We start from the raw sequence: 15,168 nt of genomic DNA, 5'->3' as shown, positions 1-15,168 counted from the left end.
CTTGGATCGTTGGAAGTAGTTAGCAAGTAGCAGCGGCAGTCGATTGAATCTGCACGGTTTGACAACGGAAAAGGATTGATAGTGTTGGGGTCGGCTATTCGATGAGATTTGATCAGTGCAAAAAGGCAGAGGCTAGTGTACGTGTGGCGCAGGTGTAAACACGAGCTAACAAGTCTCGAGTTTATTTCCAAAGTTCACTGAAGCGATGATCAAATTGGACATTTTTCCTTCTCGTTCAGACGATTCTGCAGCAAGAAGCTAAGCTGAAACACATCCATTTATGAGTGGTTACTGTTTTTAATTAAGCTATCTCTTTGATGGCAGCAATGGCGTCGTCGTCAGTGTGGTAGATTGCGGTCGCATCTAGAGCGATCCCCCTTGCACTGTTGAGGATTTGCAGGTGGAGTCAGCGCGTCCGGGGGATCCGCGTGCTGAACACACACAGAGAGTCGGTGTACGGCGGAGTGAATGCTTGTCATGTCAAGCGTCAACCTGGATAGTGCTACGCCTTGATGAAGGAGAGAACCTGTGGCTGATCTTTCATCCACACTGAAGTTTAGATCACACTAAATTTGAAAGTTTATTTGAAATTGGTACGATGTGATAGAAAAATCTATTATATAATTAAAGGAATAGAAAAAGGAGCCTCCACGTTCGCTCTCATGGCCTCGAAATTCTCACATTAATCGGAGAAAAAAAAAACAGAGTCCATATATAAATACAATTTAGAAATAGCTGAAATTCGAAATTAAAAAATAAGGAATATTAAAAGAGGAGACTAGAGTCCATATAGAAATACACTTTAGAAATAGTTGAAATTCGGAATTAAAAATAAGGAATATTAGAAGAGGAGTATAGAGTCCATATAGAAATACAATTAGGAAATAATAGAAATTCGGAATTAAAAATAAGGAATATTAGAAGTAGAGTATAGATTCTATATAGAAATACAATTAGGAAATAATAGAAATTCTGAATTAAAAATAAGGAATATTAAAAGTAGAGTATAGAATCCATATAGAAATACAATTAAGAAAAAAAATAGAAATTCGGAATTAAAAAATAAGAAATATTAGAAGTAGAGTTTAGAGTCCATATAGGAATTTAAAACTAACTAAAATTTGGAAAAAAAAAGACCCTCCACGTTCGCTCTCATGACCTAGAAATTCTCACATTAATCGGAGAAAAAGAAAAAACAGAGTCCATATAGAAATACAATTTAGAAATAGCTGAAATTCGGAATTAAAAAATAATGAATATTAGAAGAGGAGACTAGAGTCCATATAGAAATACAATTTAGAAATAGTTGAAATTCGGAATTAAAAAATAAGGAATATTAGAAGAGGAGACTAGAGAGTCCATATAGAAATACAATTAGGAAATAACTGAAATTCGGAATTAAAAATAAAGAATATTAGAAGTAGAGTATAGAGTCCATATAGAAATACAATTAGGAAATAACCGAAATTCGGAATTAAAATTAAGAAATATTAGAAGTAGAGTATAGAGTCCATATAGAAATACAATTAAGAAAAAAAAATAGAAATTTGGAATTAAAAAATAAGGAATATTAGAAGTAGAATATAGAGTTCATATTTGAATTAAAACCAACTGAAATTCGGAATAAAAAGGAGCCTACACGTTCGCTCTCATTGCCTATAAATTCTCACATTAATCAGAGAAAAAAAAAGCAGAGTCCATATAGAAATACAATTTAGAAATAGCTGAAATTCAGAATTAAAAAATAAGGAAAATTAGAAGAGGAGACTAGAGTAGTTATTACACATTAGTAGTTTTGAAAAGTTATTGCAAAATTCAAAATTATGTTGTCATTGTAATATATTTTAATAATATAATGAGAAAACATATATGATTTTATATAAGAGAAAATATAATGATGCTAGCCGCGCAATCTGCGCGGACCACCATGCAAGTTATGTGTATATGAAAAGTTTGATGTGATGGAAAGTTAAAAGTTTGGAAAAAAAAACTTTATAACTAAACAGGGCCACAGCATGGGTCCAAAATCTTTCTCCCTCTCGTCTTTCTTGAACACGAACCCACACATGGTCCGTGGTTCTAGGGTTCTACGTACTTCTAGTACTAGTATTTGCACTGCAAGGTACTCACGTGTTCTCGGCAGTGTCCAGGTTAGCGAGCGCCATTGGCCTGGAACAGTGCGCGCGAGTCAGGTCTAGCTAGATTATACGATGAATTAGCCTTTTGCCGCGTTTAGACGGATTAGATGCGGTCTGAAGAAGTTAAATGCCCCTGAAGAAACCTTCTTTTCTTTCCATTCAATTACGAGAGGGCTAGCTAGAGGGCTGAACTCTGCGGCGACAATTCCTTCTTTGTCACTAGAGAGTGCTGTGTGGTGTGATGGCCAATTCGCCATCAGTCCTTCATTGCGTCTGCACCGACACTGATCTGTGCACCTTATTTTGCCCGTACGAATTTTCATAGTATTAAAAAAAATATGTTTTCGTTTTCATGGAATTATGTGGTCAGATTGCTGAGATTGGAGCTGAAAGTGACCTATATATACAGCATATAAAATGGTGGCTTGCAGCTGTTAGGCCTAGCTAGCAACCGTATCGTCCAAAACCATAAAGATCTAGTAGTGGCTCAAGCTCAATGCCACAATCTAGCAACAACTACTCACGGGAAACTATTCTAGCTAAACTCTCTTTGGTGACATCCCCTCGTTTATTTGCATATCATCTAAATGGTTATGAGTTTTTTTTTAAAAAAAACTATCAAGATAGATTAATATGTGATAACTGATAATTCACTTCATAAATATGTAAAGTCAAATTTAAAATCTACAAGTTGTAACGAAAAAAACAAATTTGACTATTAATATACGTTAACTAGTCATAATTTATTTTTTTAAAATGTAAAAGCTGAATTTTAACCTGCATGCTTGTTAAGTAATATATCACATATTAATCTATCTAGTTAATTTCTTTAAGAAAAATTATAACCATTTCAATGCATGTAAATAACGAGAGAATATTCTATCGAGAGTTTACAATGTCCCATCCAGAGTTTACATTACACTCCCAATTACTCACTCTACTTTTGATGCGCTTGCATTCCATCCAACGGCCCGAAAGGCATGCGTTATCCACGTGTACAGTGCGCGCCAGTCAACTCCCGGTCTTCAATGGATTCCGGTCGGATCCATTTGCCGGTCGGACGTTGCTCTCACCGAAGTGCATCCGTGCATGCACTTCGATCGCTAGCTAAAGTGATCGCCAGCCGAAGCGCGAGCTAGCGAGCCACCGCCGCGTCCACCACCACCACCCCGCGGTGTGTATAGGTAGGTGAGGCGTTCGCGCGCTCGGTGGTGGCGGGTTGGTACGGTGTCAGGCCCCGCGCCGCGCGCGCGCCCCGTGAACGCCGGGGCCCCCTCCCCAACAAGGGAGCAGCTCAGCTCGCGCCGCGCTCGTACGCCCGCGACCGCGTGCGCGAGGAGATATCACTGTGCGTGACACTGTTGCGCCGACGGCGACGCCGCCCCCCGTACCCCGCACCAACTGCCGCCACACGACGCGGCCGTACGTTCTAGACTTCTACTGGTGCTATGCTAGGAGCAGTCGCATGCTCGCATGCAGTCAGAGGAGGCTGGTACGGAGTCGATCTCGACTGGTCGGGGTGGTGGTGGTTGTTGCCGAGTCCCGCGTGCCTGCGTACGTACCTCCACCTCCACGTCGAGGGGTGCACTGTACAGCTCTAGCACTGTACCGCATGAAAGCATGCATGCATCCATGGATCCTATGATGAAGTTTGATATGCCGACACAGGGGCGTATTTAGTTCACGTTAAAATTGAAAGTTTGGTTGAAATTGAAACGATGTGATGGAAAAGTTGAAAATTTGTGTGCGTGGAAAAATTTTGATGTGATGGAAAAGTTGAAAATTTGAAGAAAAAATTTGGAACTAAACACGACCTAGCTAGATTTGGCACTTGATCTCCACCGACGATCGATCAAATGTGTTGGCGATATGGCATGGGGCCCTTCGACCAAACCTGCCGAAAGCATGCGACCGATGAGGATTCAAGCCCGAGACGTCAGGGTTAGTCAAGACGAACCCCCCCCAATAGCGAAGACTATAGAGCAAGGACGGCGAGAGGCAGGGAATCACAACCAAGCTAGAGGCCTCCTGGGCGAAGGGGGCAAGGCGAAGAGCATAAGCCGAAGGGGGATGACTTCGCCGTAGCAAGTTCGGCTCCGGGAGGGCCGAAGAAGCTATCCTGGCCCATCAAGCCTAGGGGTCAATTGGGTCGACAATAACCCATCGGCCCGCTAAGGGCCCATAGACCGCGATTACGCTATGTATCTATGTAAATTTCCCTTTCACAAGGGCAACCATGTAAATTCCCCTGTATAACCAAAACCCTAGTAGGCTATAAATAGCCCCATAGGGCCATGTAATAGGGGGATCAGTAAAATTCTCAATTTAATACACTCTACTTTTTTTCCAACCATTGTTGAGTGACCACGTCTTTGGACGTATGTGGTTGTAGTTTTGACAACAAAATGCTAGCTAGCTAAGCTGCAGATGTGTCATGTCACGAACGCAACCACAGGATGACATGCACATTAGCAGCCGCGGATGAAATGCAGGACCCGACCGGGAGTCCGGGCCGGAACCTCCAGAATTCCACGGAGGAATTAAGCAACGCGGCTGACATGGATCATCAACGGGTTAATTAAGGTCGCCATCACCATGTGCAGACAGAGGAAGTCCACTGTCCACGGCGGACAGAGCCGATACGCTATCTCCTCTACCGCCACACCATTGTCCTCATTCTTCTCCCTGATCGATCGAACCAGACTTGTTTAATTTTTCTGGATGAATGTGTGGATTAGCTCCAAAAATTCCTCTTGTACGGGGTGGGGATTCATGTACAGTTTGCCTTGAGTTTGGCGTAATTGTCAAGGATTGATCGAGAAACATACGGTTTTGAGATGCATGAATCGGGCTCGATATAGACGTACGTGGGTGGGTTTTCTTAATTTTCTCGGTGTCAATCGCAGCCATGCAGCTGCACTGAAGGTACGTTTGCAAGAAGTCATGAAATGGTATGATGTTCTTTTCCTTCCCTTTGTTTCCCACTAGCTTGGTTTAACCAATTGCTCGATCTAGATGCACGCATATGCTTTGCTTAATTAGGAGAGGAATGGTGTGTTATATCTCCACTCTCTATCGTTAGACACTTTAGACATCAGGTAAGATGAGCTAGAGTTGTCCCTGCGCCTGGGCCACCTCACAGTGATTAAGTACACAAAGCATTTTTTTCTTCTTCTCATGAAAGATCATTAAGTACTTTAGTTTGAAACAACACGTGAGGCAACAGTTGTTGGAACGTGAATGCAAAAATACATCCTCCTACCTTGTAGCTACCACATCATTTTTTTTTGTAAGGATTCGATCGCATGCGTACAGCTCGGAAATGGAATTAAGAATTATGGCGAGTGGCAAGTCGCCAGCAGTAGGGGTGAAAACGGTAACGGTAATTACCGGCCGACCGGCGTTCGTTTTCGACTTTCTACCGGCCGAGCCATATGGAAATGGTAATCAACCGAAACAAAAATGGAAATGATAAAAAATATGAAAATGAAAACGGAAATGGTTTTGCTGTTATACCGATCATTTCCGTATTTACCGTATTCTCGCGGAAATTACCGTTTCTTATAATATGGTAATTACCGTATTCTAAATATGTCGATATTATAGGACATGTCTATACTTGACCCACAGCTTATAGATTGAATGACTCTTCAATAAAATCTCTAACTTTTGTACATGGCTAAAATGAAGTTAATTTATAATTTATATAGTATAAGCTTGAATTTATGTATATATATAACATACTTATGTAAAGTTAAATATATGTTTTTATAGTTTAATGTTTCCGTATTTGTTATCGGTTTCCGATCTGTACCGACATGTTTCCGTCCGTATTGTTCCGTTTCCGGTTTTCCGATATTTCCGATATCGTTTTCGTTTCCGACTTTACCGTTTCCGATTTCGTTTCCGAGAAAAATATGGTTACGGAAATGGTTGAGGCTGTTTTTTTGATTTCCGATCGTTTTCATCCCTAGCCAGCAGCATATGTCTTGATCCATAATGATATCTGCAAATGGAGGCGCTACATAGCCTCTGATAATGTGATTAGTATGGACTGTGGAGGATGTTAAGGCCTACCGACCTGTATGGCAGCTAATGACAATTAATCCATCCATCTTTTCTCCGTTCGTGCTTCGCAGCACAGCCTGCCGAACCTACCTGATGTTGTCCTCACAACTTGCGCCTTATCTATGATTATGTTATGACTAGTGAATTAGTTAATCTCTCAGCAATAAATATTCCCTGAACTTTTCAGGTTTAATAGAGAATAATTGATAAGTGTTAATTCTTAATTGGTAGGATAGTACAGTGTGTGACATAAATTGGCAAAGATAATACTGATTCCCCTGCTCAAATGAAAAAGAAATGTTCTGTTCCAAGAATCTTTCTGCACCAGTAAAGCACTGCCGGTATTAATTTTCCTCTCATGGAAGCTCTCTAATCAATCTTATTAGCTAGATGCTGATGGAATTTTGTTTGTTTCGTTGGCTCGAACTCATATTTGGGATGATGCAGGTAAGGCTGTCCTACATATGCAGGACGTGTGACAGTTCATCTTCACCAAATTAATCAGATATACCAGTTACATTGTTTAGTTTCCGCTAGGCCAGCTACTTATATTTATTCATACTGAATGCATCCAGGTCCTACAAAATTCTAGTATAATGATGGCTTGAATTAATGGTTTGGTTGCTTCATTACAAGTGAAGGTTTTAAGTATAGTTGGATGGAAAGATCTGCTTATGCATGTAATTAAATAGAATTTGGTGAACAACCTTTCGTATATGCTGGTTTTGTTCTTTTGTTTATTAACAACATTTTCTAGTTTAATGTTGCAGTTGTTTTAAATCCATGATGATATGAGTATAGAAGAGTATTTCGTATGGGAAATGGGAGCTCATAACCACCTTACCTATTGCCAATATATACTCTTTTTCCTTCCTATCTTCTTTGCAATGATCTCACCAAAATATAGAGAGACTTTAGATAAGGTCTTTTTGCATCGCAAGGTCTTCAAGCCGATTCTTTCAACTCGCATTATTTGATCTCTACCTGCTTTCCTATCAGCATTGATCTTAGTACAGTAAACAAAAGAAAGACTATAAGAACCCAACATTAGGAGCAAGGGCTAACGAGAAAATACGAACAATTCAACGTGTATGCAAGGACCAGTTGGATGGCTGATGATTAATTACTAGTAATACTAGTCAGAGCTACCATAAAAACAGCTCGTGCCAGACACATCTGAAAAAACAAAAAACAGGCTGCGTTAATATCGTAAGACGACCTGTTCTACCTCTGTAGCTTTCATTCCCATAGTTTAACGTGTTGCAGTTCGGCCATGGCTTTCACCCAAACGTTGACAGATTTGTTAAGACTTTCCAAAGAACAGCAAAGCGTGTGCAGGATGATTAAGAATGCTGTTTTTTTCATAAACCGAGTCGTATCTTATGGGTGTACTTTTTCCTGTTGGAATTAATGAATGGGCCTTAGCCCACTCGAAGATTAATTCTTTGGAAAATCACAAAAGCCCACCTCATGGGATGGCATGCATGTGGAGTTTAGTACCACCTTGCTTATTCTAGGAGAGGGGGACCTCCTTAAAAGGGAGGATGCCCTCCTAGCCACTTGAAGCATGTGTGGTGGAGAGAAGAGGGGAAACACATGCGCGCGCTCGCTCGTCTCGCCTGGCAGGGCAGGCGGCGCGCGTGCACGACGTACGCGTCGAATGGTCCGAAAAATTGGCATCCTCACCCTTGCGCAGATGCAGCCTCCTTTTGCAGTTTTGTTTTGCTGCAAATTCGGATTCGTTTTTGTTTTGGAAACGTTCCGAAAAATCCGGTGCGTGCAAACGGCGTGGAGTCCGGATAAGTTACGCGCGACTTATCCGGTTCGGTTACGCGCAGTAGAGATCGTGCGGGCGCCCTGATCAAGCGACCCTTCTCTATATAAACCGACCCGCCATCTTCACGCAATATTTGCGAGATCAATCTAGGGTTTGTCTCCTACTCTGTACTGCGTCGTCGCTCGTAGACTACTCCATCCCGCTCGCCGGCGTGCACCGGCGATCGGGAGAGCAGGTCTCCGGAACCTCTGTCTTCGACGTTCTGCACCGGGAGAAGGCGGCAATAAGGTTTTTGGGAAGCGCTTCGCGCGACTGCTCCCTGTTCGTTCGCGACGGCTCGCCTTCCTCTTCGCTCGCGTGTTTCGTGCCTTCGTAGACACTTGCGAAAAGTTTCGACCAAGCAGCCGGTCTTTCCGTCACCTCGGTACGTGTTCAATATGTTGCGCATATTTGATCTGTTCATGTTATACTGTGTAGTTTACATGTGTAGATCTAATGATGCGTTCATGCTAGTTTTCATCTGTAATGTCATGATTTATTTATGGAATAGATTAAATCATTATATGTCTATAATCTCAACATTTCCCACACGCACGCTTGCAAGCTCAGCTGAATGACTGAGAAGAGATTAGTGATTACAGTATGTAAGGGTAGTTAACTAGTCAGAGCTAGCCTAACTGAACTGACTCTTTCAGCAAGAGGCTCTGAAAACAGCTGGAGATTCTATGTCTGATTTTCTGCAAGATCAACGAGTCAACTCGTGCAGTTTTTTTTGGGTGTAATCTACAGGCGTTTTACTACTCCGTTTTCCACGCTCCTGAATTCTGAGTATTGTATCCTGAATTCCTGATAGGTGAACGGTGCCGTCAAAGCCATCGGCACGTGAAGCTTCATTCGTTTTCTTAATACGTCATCTGATTTGGACGGTGTCCTGCCTTACCTGATTGGCTGATAGATATGCCATTTACCAGAATCGTTCAGAGAAATACGTACCGACGACGTACGGTCAGAGTCCACTGAATCCCTGTCTAAAAAGAGTAAAAAAAGAAAACACGGATACTCCTGGGTCGGTGAGGCTGCTACAAGAGAGAGTCAAAATATTCAGTTCATGTGAGACTCAGTTTTTCTGAGATTGTCAAATTCAGTAACTCCAGTTTGCACCAGGATTTACCTGGACGATCATGCAAAAAAATGGCACGTCATGCACAATATGTTCGACTGTTCGTTCGTAAGTTTTCCTCTTTTTTTTAAAAAAAAAAGGAGATTTTTTAAAACAAAGTTCACATGCAGTCATGCACGGGTATTTATGGGCTATTGCGTAGATTTGTTCGTGGACCGCTGTTTCCCCTGATGGGCCGTATTAACGATTTAGGGCCGAAAGGTGCAATAGCCCTTCGCATCCCCGTTTCTAGACCACAGCCCACCACACGAGTCATACGAGAGATGGGCCCATACAACCTAAGTCCCGCACCTCAATTTTTTGAATTTATATATTTATTTATTTTTTAAATTTACAGAAATATATATTTGTTTTTAAAAATTACAGAAATTTACAGGAGTACTACATTCATGTAATTTTTGGAAACAAAAATGGATTTTGTAACTTTTTAGAATATATAAAAATATATAAATAAATAAAATTCTCCACCTCATTGGTCCGGTCCATGCTGCACGAGCATAGGGGAAAAACCAGCGCAGAACAGAGTACAATTTCCGTGGACCTTTCTTAAAAAAAGAGTAAATTGCATATTGGGACATATATCTTTACCATTGTTCCACATTGAACCACATATGGTTCAACATTTTCACTTAACACCAGATCTTTTTACCTAAAGTTACAAATTGGACTAGTGGCACACTTACTAGCGCCTACGACTCTCTACATCTCTCCACCTGCATTACTACGAGATTAGAGTCCTTTGCAGGAGAAAAGAAAAAAGAAAGGGGGCATGCAGAGGCCGATTCATCAATCAATGGATCGATTAAGATTCAAGCAGACTATACGAGCTGCTTTAAAAAACATGGATCTCACTCTGCAAATAGAAATGGCTCAGGAATTAGATAGGTGCAGTACATTTGAATTGCATCAACCCCTGATGGCCATGGATGCCACGGCCTTTGCCTAGACGATTAGCTCCCGGCCTCCCGCTTCATCCTACTCTCGTCCCCCCCACATCATCGGCAAGTCCACCGACACCACGGCCATCGTTGGCGATGAGTTGCCGTCGGCCCGCCACAACTGCTGTCGTTCCTAGTTCCTCGCCGTCGCCAACATCGATAGCAGAGACGGTCACCGTCGCCGTCGTCGCCGGCAGCATGGCCCTAGCATCTAACACCATACTCACAACCACAAACGCAAACTACGGAGCTGGTGAGAGTGGTCAGAAATGGATCAGTGCATTTGTCCTTTTCCTGTTGCTCTATCGGTAGCTCCAATTTTCTCTTTTCATCCTCAATCGTCATTGATAGGTGGGCCACTAGTCCAAATTGTAATTTTGGGTAAAAAGATCTGGTGTTAAATGAAAATGTTGAACCAGTTCAATGTGAAACTACGGTCAAAAAATACATGGTCCAATCTGTAATTTACTAAAAAAAAAATCCCGTGGACCGCTCGTGCACCGCTTCCCCTTCCTCCCCTTCCTTCTCCTCACTTTTCGCGGCAACCTCAGTGAAGTCAGCGAGGTGATAGCGCCAGCAAAACCCTGAACCCCTCCAACCACCGCAGCCGCAATTCCGCCGCCGCCGCAGCCACGTTGGCCGGCGGCCTACTGGGGGTGCTGGAGGCGCGATTGATGAGCCCTGCAGCCGACGCCGCGGGCAGCGATGCACAGGCTCGTACCCCGCGCCGCCGCCTCCTTCCTCGGCGCCCCGCCGCTGCTCACCACCCAGGCGGGCCCGCTTCTCGCCGCGCGTTCGGGCCCACCAAACCCTAGCCGCCTCCGCCTCCGCCTCTCCCCGTGGCGGCTGCTGCGCTCGAGGAGGGGGCTCTCCTGCTCCGCCGATGCGGCGAAGAGGTGCGGGGATGATGATGCCGAGGAGGATGGCGAGCAGAGCGTCGCCGGGGGAGGTGGGAGCCGTCCGGTGGTGGATAGGAGGCAGAGAAGTCGGGGCGATGCGGCGATGGGGAGCGGCGAGCTGCTCGCGATTCCTGGAGTCGGGCCGCGCAACCTGAGGAAGCTCGTGGACAAGGGATTCGATGGCGTGGCACAGCTCAAGCAGCTGTACAGGGATAAGGTGTGTGTGTGTGTGAACTGTGAAATATTAGCTTGTACTCCTTCAGATCGATAATACTTATCGTTTTCAACAAGAGCACGGTCTCTAGGAAACAATCATAACCTTTATTTTCTACTATAATATATATAGTATCAACAAATATATACTTTGATTAGAGTACTTTTTAAAACTAATCTGTGCATATGGTCTGACAAATATTTTAGAAATGATTCATATCCAAAATCATAACATCATTCTTGTTCAAAACAATAAATATTATCAACCTGGAGGGAGTAGTACTATATCTGTTTTGTTGTTGTTTATTAAACATGTGAGAAATATATATGCTTAGTTGTAGTCACTTAAGTCAAGTACTTTGCATGCCTTTGCCTACACTCACATACCTGTATGTAAGTGAGTCGACTGACACATAAGGATACTGTAGGTGTTGTGTTGCGCTTGCAAGCAACTGTGTGTTTCGTGGTCATTGGTGAATTATTGATCCATGCTGATGTCCAATTCTGCATCATAGGAGATCTTGCATTCTTGTGCTCGCTAGGAGAGATGACAGAAGAATTGGTGAAATTGATGCCCGTGTTCAACATATATGTCAAATTTTGTGTTGAAACTGTTTTGGGTGAAAGTTAATTTTCTTGTTGTAACACAACTAAGATCCTGAAAAGAAAAACCTTAGTGTCAGGAAAAGAACAGAGTACAATTGTGGGTTCTCCTCCAGGCCTGATTTGTGATATTTATTTCATTGTGGCGACCTTACTGCACGAATATTAGATGTCTTTTTCCCTCTTTATTTATCCTAATTTCCGCATACCTGACACTGACACTTCATGAGTTTTTGCAGTTCTTTGGCAAGTCCAATGAGAAAATGGTTGAGTTCTTGCAAAGTTCTGTTGGCATCATACACAAGAATCATGCTGAGAGTATAACTTTGTTCATTAAAGAAAGTGTTGATGAAGAGCTGAAAGGAACTGACTCACCAAATGTTTCCAAAAATAAGAGGCTGACCTTTTGTGTGGAAGGGAACATCAGTGTCGGAAAAACTACATTCCTTCAAAGAATTGCCAATGAGACCATCGAATTACGTGACCTTGTAGAGATAGTGCCTGAACCTATTGCTAAATGGCAAGATGTTGGCCCTGATCACTTCAACATACTTGATGCTTTCTATGCTGAGCCACAGAGGTATGCATACACTTTCCAGAATTATGTGTTTGTTACAAGGGTCATGCAAGAGAAGGAATCTTCAAGTGGCATAAAGCCTCTCAGGTTGATGGAAAGAAGTGTTTTCAGTGATAGAATGGTAGGTAAATCTTTCCGTCAAAGTCCGCTTGGATTGTGAATCTAGAGCTTTGATACGATTGCAGTCTTTATATTTCCCATTGTTATTTTCTTCTCCTAGTTAAAATTTTCAAAGTTAAATTTTTGAAGGTTTTTGTTCGTGCTGTCCATGAAGCCAACTGGATGAACGAGATGGAGATCAGCATCTATGACTCCTGGTTTGACCCAGTGGTGTCATCACTCCCAGGACTTATTCCAGATGGTTTTATTTATCTAAGAGCTAGTCCCGACACTTGCCACAAAAGAATGATGGTTCGGAAAAGATCTGAAGAGGGTGGTGTTACTCTTGATTACCTTCGAGGTTTGCATGAGAAACATGAGAGCTGGCTGCTTCCTTCCAAAGGACAAGGTCCTGGTGTATTATCGGTCAGTCAAGTTCCAGTCCATATGGAGGGCTCTTTGCCTCCGGATATAAGAGAACGAGTATTCTACTTAGAAGGAGATCATATGCATTCTAGTATCCAGAAGGTAATGTTCTCCTTAGTTTCAAAAGAAATTAGTAAGGTTTGTTTGGTTAAATGAACGAAATTTCTTCTCAATCAGGTTCCTGCTCTGGTCCTCGACTGCGAACATGACATTGATTTTAACAAGGATATTGAAGCCAAACGACAGTAAGTTTTGCAAAACCTTTATTTTGTCCATAGGACAATTGTCAACCTTATATTATTTTCTTCTAGTGCTAGCCTGTATTTATTTCATAAGAAAAGAACATCTAAGAACATCTAGTGCTAGCCTGTATTTATTTACTAGTTCATTCTTCTTAACAAACACAAACATTATATTTATTCCAAAATTGAACTCAACCCTGTTCGTATAGTGGCTGCGTTCTAGTCACACGGTAGGTCTACCTTGATCTTTATTCATAGTGGTCAAGATTTCAAAGTTCAACTTTACAACTGTTGAAATGCTAGAAAGACTATAGGAGCACAAAAAAGAAATGCTTTTCTTGTATGTGGCTTCAAGTTAAGAGGGATCAGAGTACAACTATTATCCTATAGCTCATGCATCATTCTTCCTTTGTGTATGGCATACATGTATTTTGTAGTACTTGGTATGAAGTTTCTTTCTGCTAGTTTAGTTGCATGACACTTCTTGCTTAAATTCCTTACATCGAATGTTTAGTACCAACTCAACTGCTAGCAACATATCCGTATATGACATGGTTTATGACATATTAGGAACTCAATTATTTTGTTTTTGCACTTTTCATTATAGTTCATTTATATGAAGAGTCTTGTACTTAAAATGTTATTAAACTGCTCCTAAGGTCTCTTTCCACTATAGCACTACAACCTGACCAATTTATTGTAAGAACATTGGAACTGATGCTAATTGCGGTAGCTTGATGAGATAATTCAGTATGCCCATGGGTTCATTTTTTGGATATCTTTTAGGGGAGAGTTTGGTTCAGCTTTGGTACTTAAAACAGAAAATATTTTGCAAAATCAACAAACGTTTATGTGCTGTTGCTATATCTCTAATTTAGTATGTGACTATTGTTCCTTGACTTTATGTGGCCCTAGTTTTGGTATCCATGCATTTCCCGGCCTGATTTGGTATCCAATACGCTCTGTTTCATCTGTTGTAGTATTATTTTTCTGCCGAACCTTATGATGGAGTTTATGTATTTATGCTATTCATTCCCGCATTTTTGCGATGCCCATTTTCTTTAGAGAATGCTACATACTTTTGGATCTTTTCTATAGCTTCAGCTGAACATCCTGTGGTGCCCTTGAGTTCAAATTTTCTGTGTCTGATATTTCCATCTTGTCCATGAAGATATGCCCGACAAGTTGCGGAGTTCTTTGAATTTGTAAAGAAAAAGAAAGAAGATCCTTCTGCGGAGTCAAGTGGTGGTGATAAGAGTACCAACAAACAGATTATGCTTCCCCACAGAGGTGGTTTGTGGGTTCCCGAAGGTAACCCTTTACCAGGATCTGCTCTGAACTCTCTGGATTTCAGAAGAGCAATGTCTTCCTTCCTCTCAGCTTAGGGGCCAACATCCCATATGAAATAGCCAATTCCTGGCCACCATATGTTCCAGTATTACAAATTCTGAATGGTCCATCGTCACATCTGCGTCTCAGATAGCCTTGAACTGACGACCCTGTAAATGCTGAAGATTTATTGAAATATAGGTTTCTGTATAGCGCTAGCCAATGCTGTACAATAGTAGTATCAAACTCGTCCATGTAAATGTTCACTCTTCTTCGTCGTCAATAAAAGGCGTCCCTGTAAATGATTATTTGGCTGCTTCTGTTGTGTTGGTGGTAGCTTCATGAGTGCCAATGTGGTGCAGTTGTGATGTTGCTTCCTTTTCTTGTCTATTTCATGATTTTGCCACTGGTTGCTCCTCTTGAATGCCGAGGAGGCGAGGACAGTTGTAGGGACGTATGGTGGTCCTGAATTCCTGCCACAGGAAAGTTCTTGTTGTTTATTTCTTCATCTGTAAATTATGGCCGGTGAAAATACATGGCAACTGTACCATACCTCTGGCCCTACTCACCATCATTTATTCATAACGGAGCATTTAAGTTTTCCGACTTTGTTGAACAATGCTTTTTCTACAGAAGCATTTTTATTTTCAGAGGACCGAACGACCGTCCCTCTCAAAGC

General features: G+C 42.0%; 1 protein-coding gene across 1 annotated transcript; it reads left to right on the top strand.

The window, feature by feature from the left end:
* Nucleotides 1–10,639: 10,639 nt before the first annotated feature.
* On the top strand, nt 10,640–14,797 carry LOC4324769 (uncharacterized). Its single transcript, XM_015794959.3, has 5 exons — nt 10,640–11,217; nt 12,056–12,514; nt 12,643–13,020; nt 13,096–13,163; nt 14,332–14,797. The coding sequence occupies exons 1-5, from the start codon at nt 10,807–10,809 to the stop codon at nt 14,543–14,545; spliced, it is 1,530 nt and encodes a 509-aa protein (XP_015650445.1). The 5' UTR covers nt 10,640–10,806; the 3' UTR covers nt 14,546–14,797.
* The last annotated feature ends 371 nt before the right edge of the window (nt 14,798–15,168 follow it).

This window comes from Oryza sativa, chromosome 1, assembly GCF_034140825.1.
Source record: "Oryza sativa Japonica Group chromosome 1, ASM3414082v1".
In the NCBI taxonomy this organism is placed as follows: Eukaryota; Viridiplantae; Streptophyta; class Magnoliopsida; order Poales; family Poaceae; genus Oryza; species Oryza sativa.
This window is presented reverse-complemented; position numbering and strand designations above follow the sequence as displayed.

What these genes read in the sequence shown, in the direction of transcription:
- LOC4324769 (XM_015794959.3), top strand. Translation starts at nt 10,807, where the DNA reads ATGCACAGGCTCGTACCCCGCGCCGCCGCCTCCTTCCTCGGCGCCCCG. An exon ending in AGCAGCTGTACAGGGATAAG is followed by an intron (nt 11,218 to 12,055) that starts GTGTGTGTGTGT and finishes GAGTTTTTGCAG; the next exon opens with TTCTTTGGCAAGTCCAATGA. An exon ending in TGCATTCTAGTATCCAGAAG is followed by an intron (nt 13,021 to 13,095) that starts GTAATGTTCTCC and finishes CTTCTCAATCAG; the next exon opens with GTTCCTGCTCTGGTCCTCGA.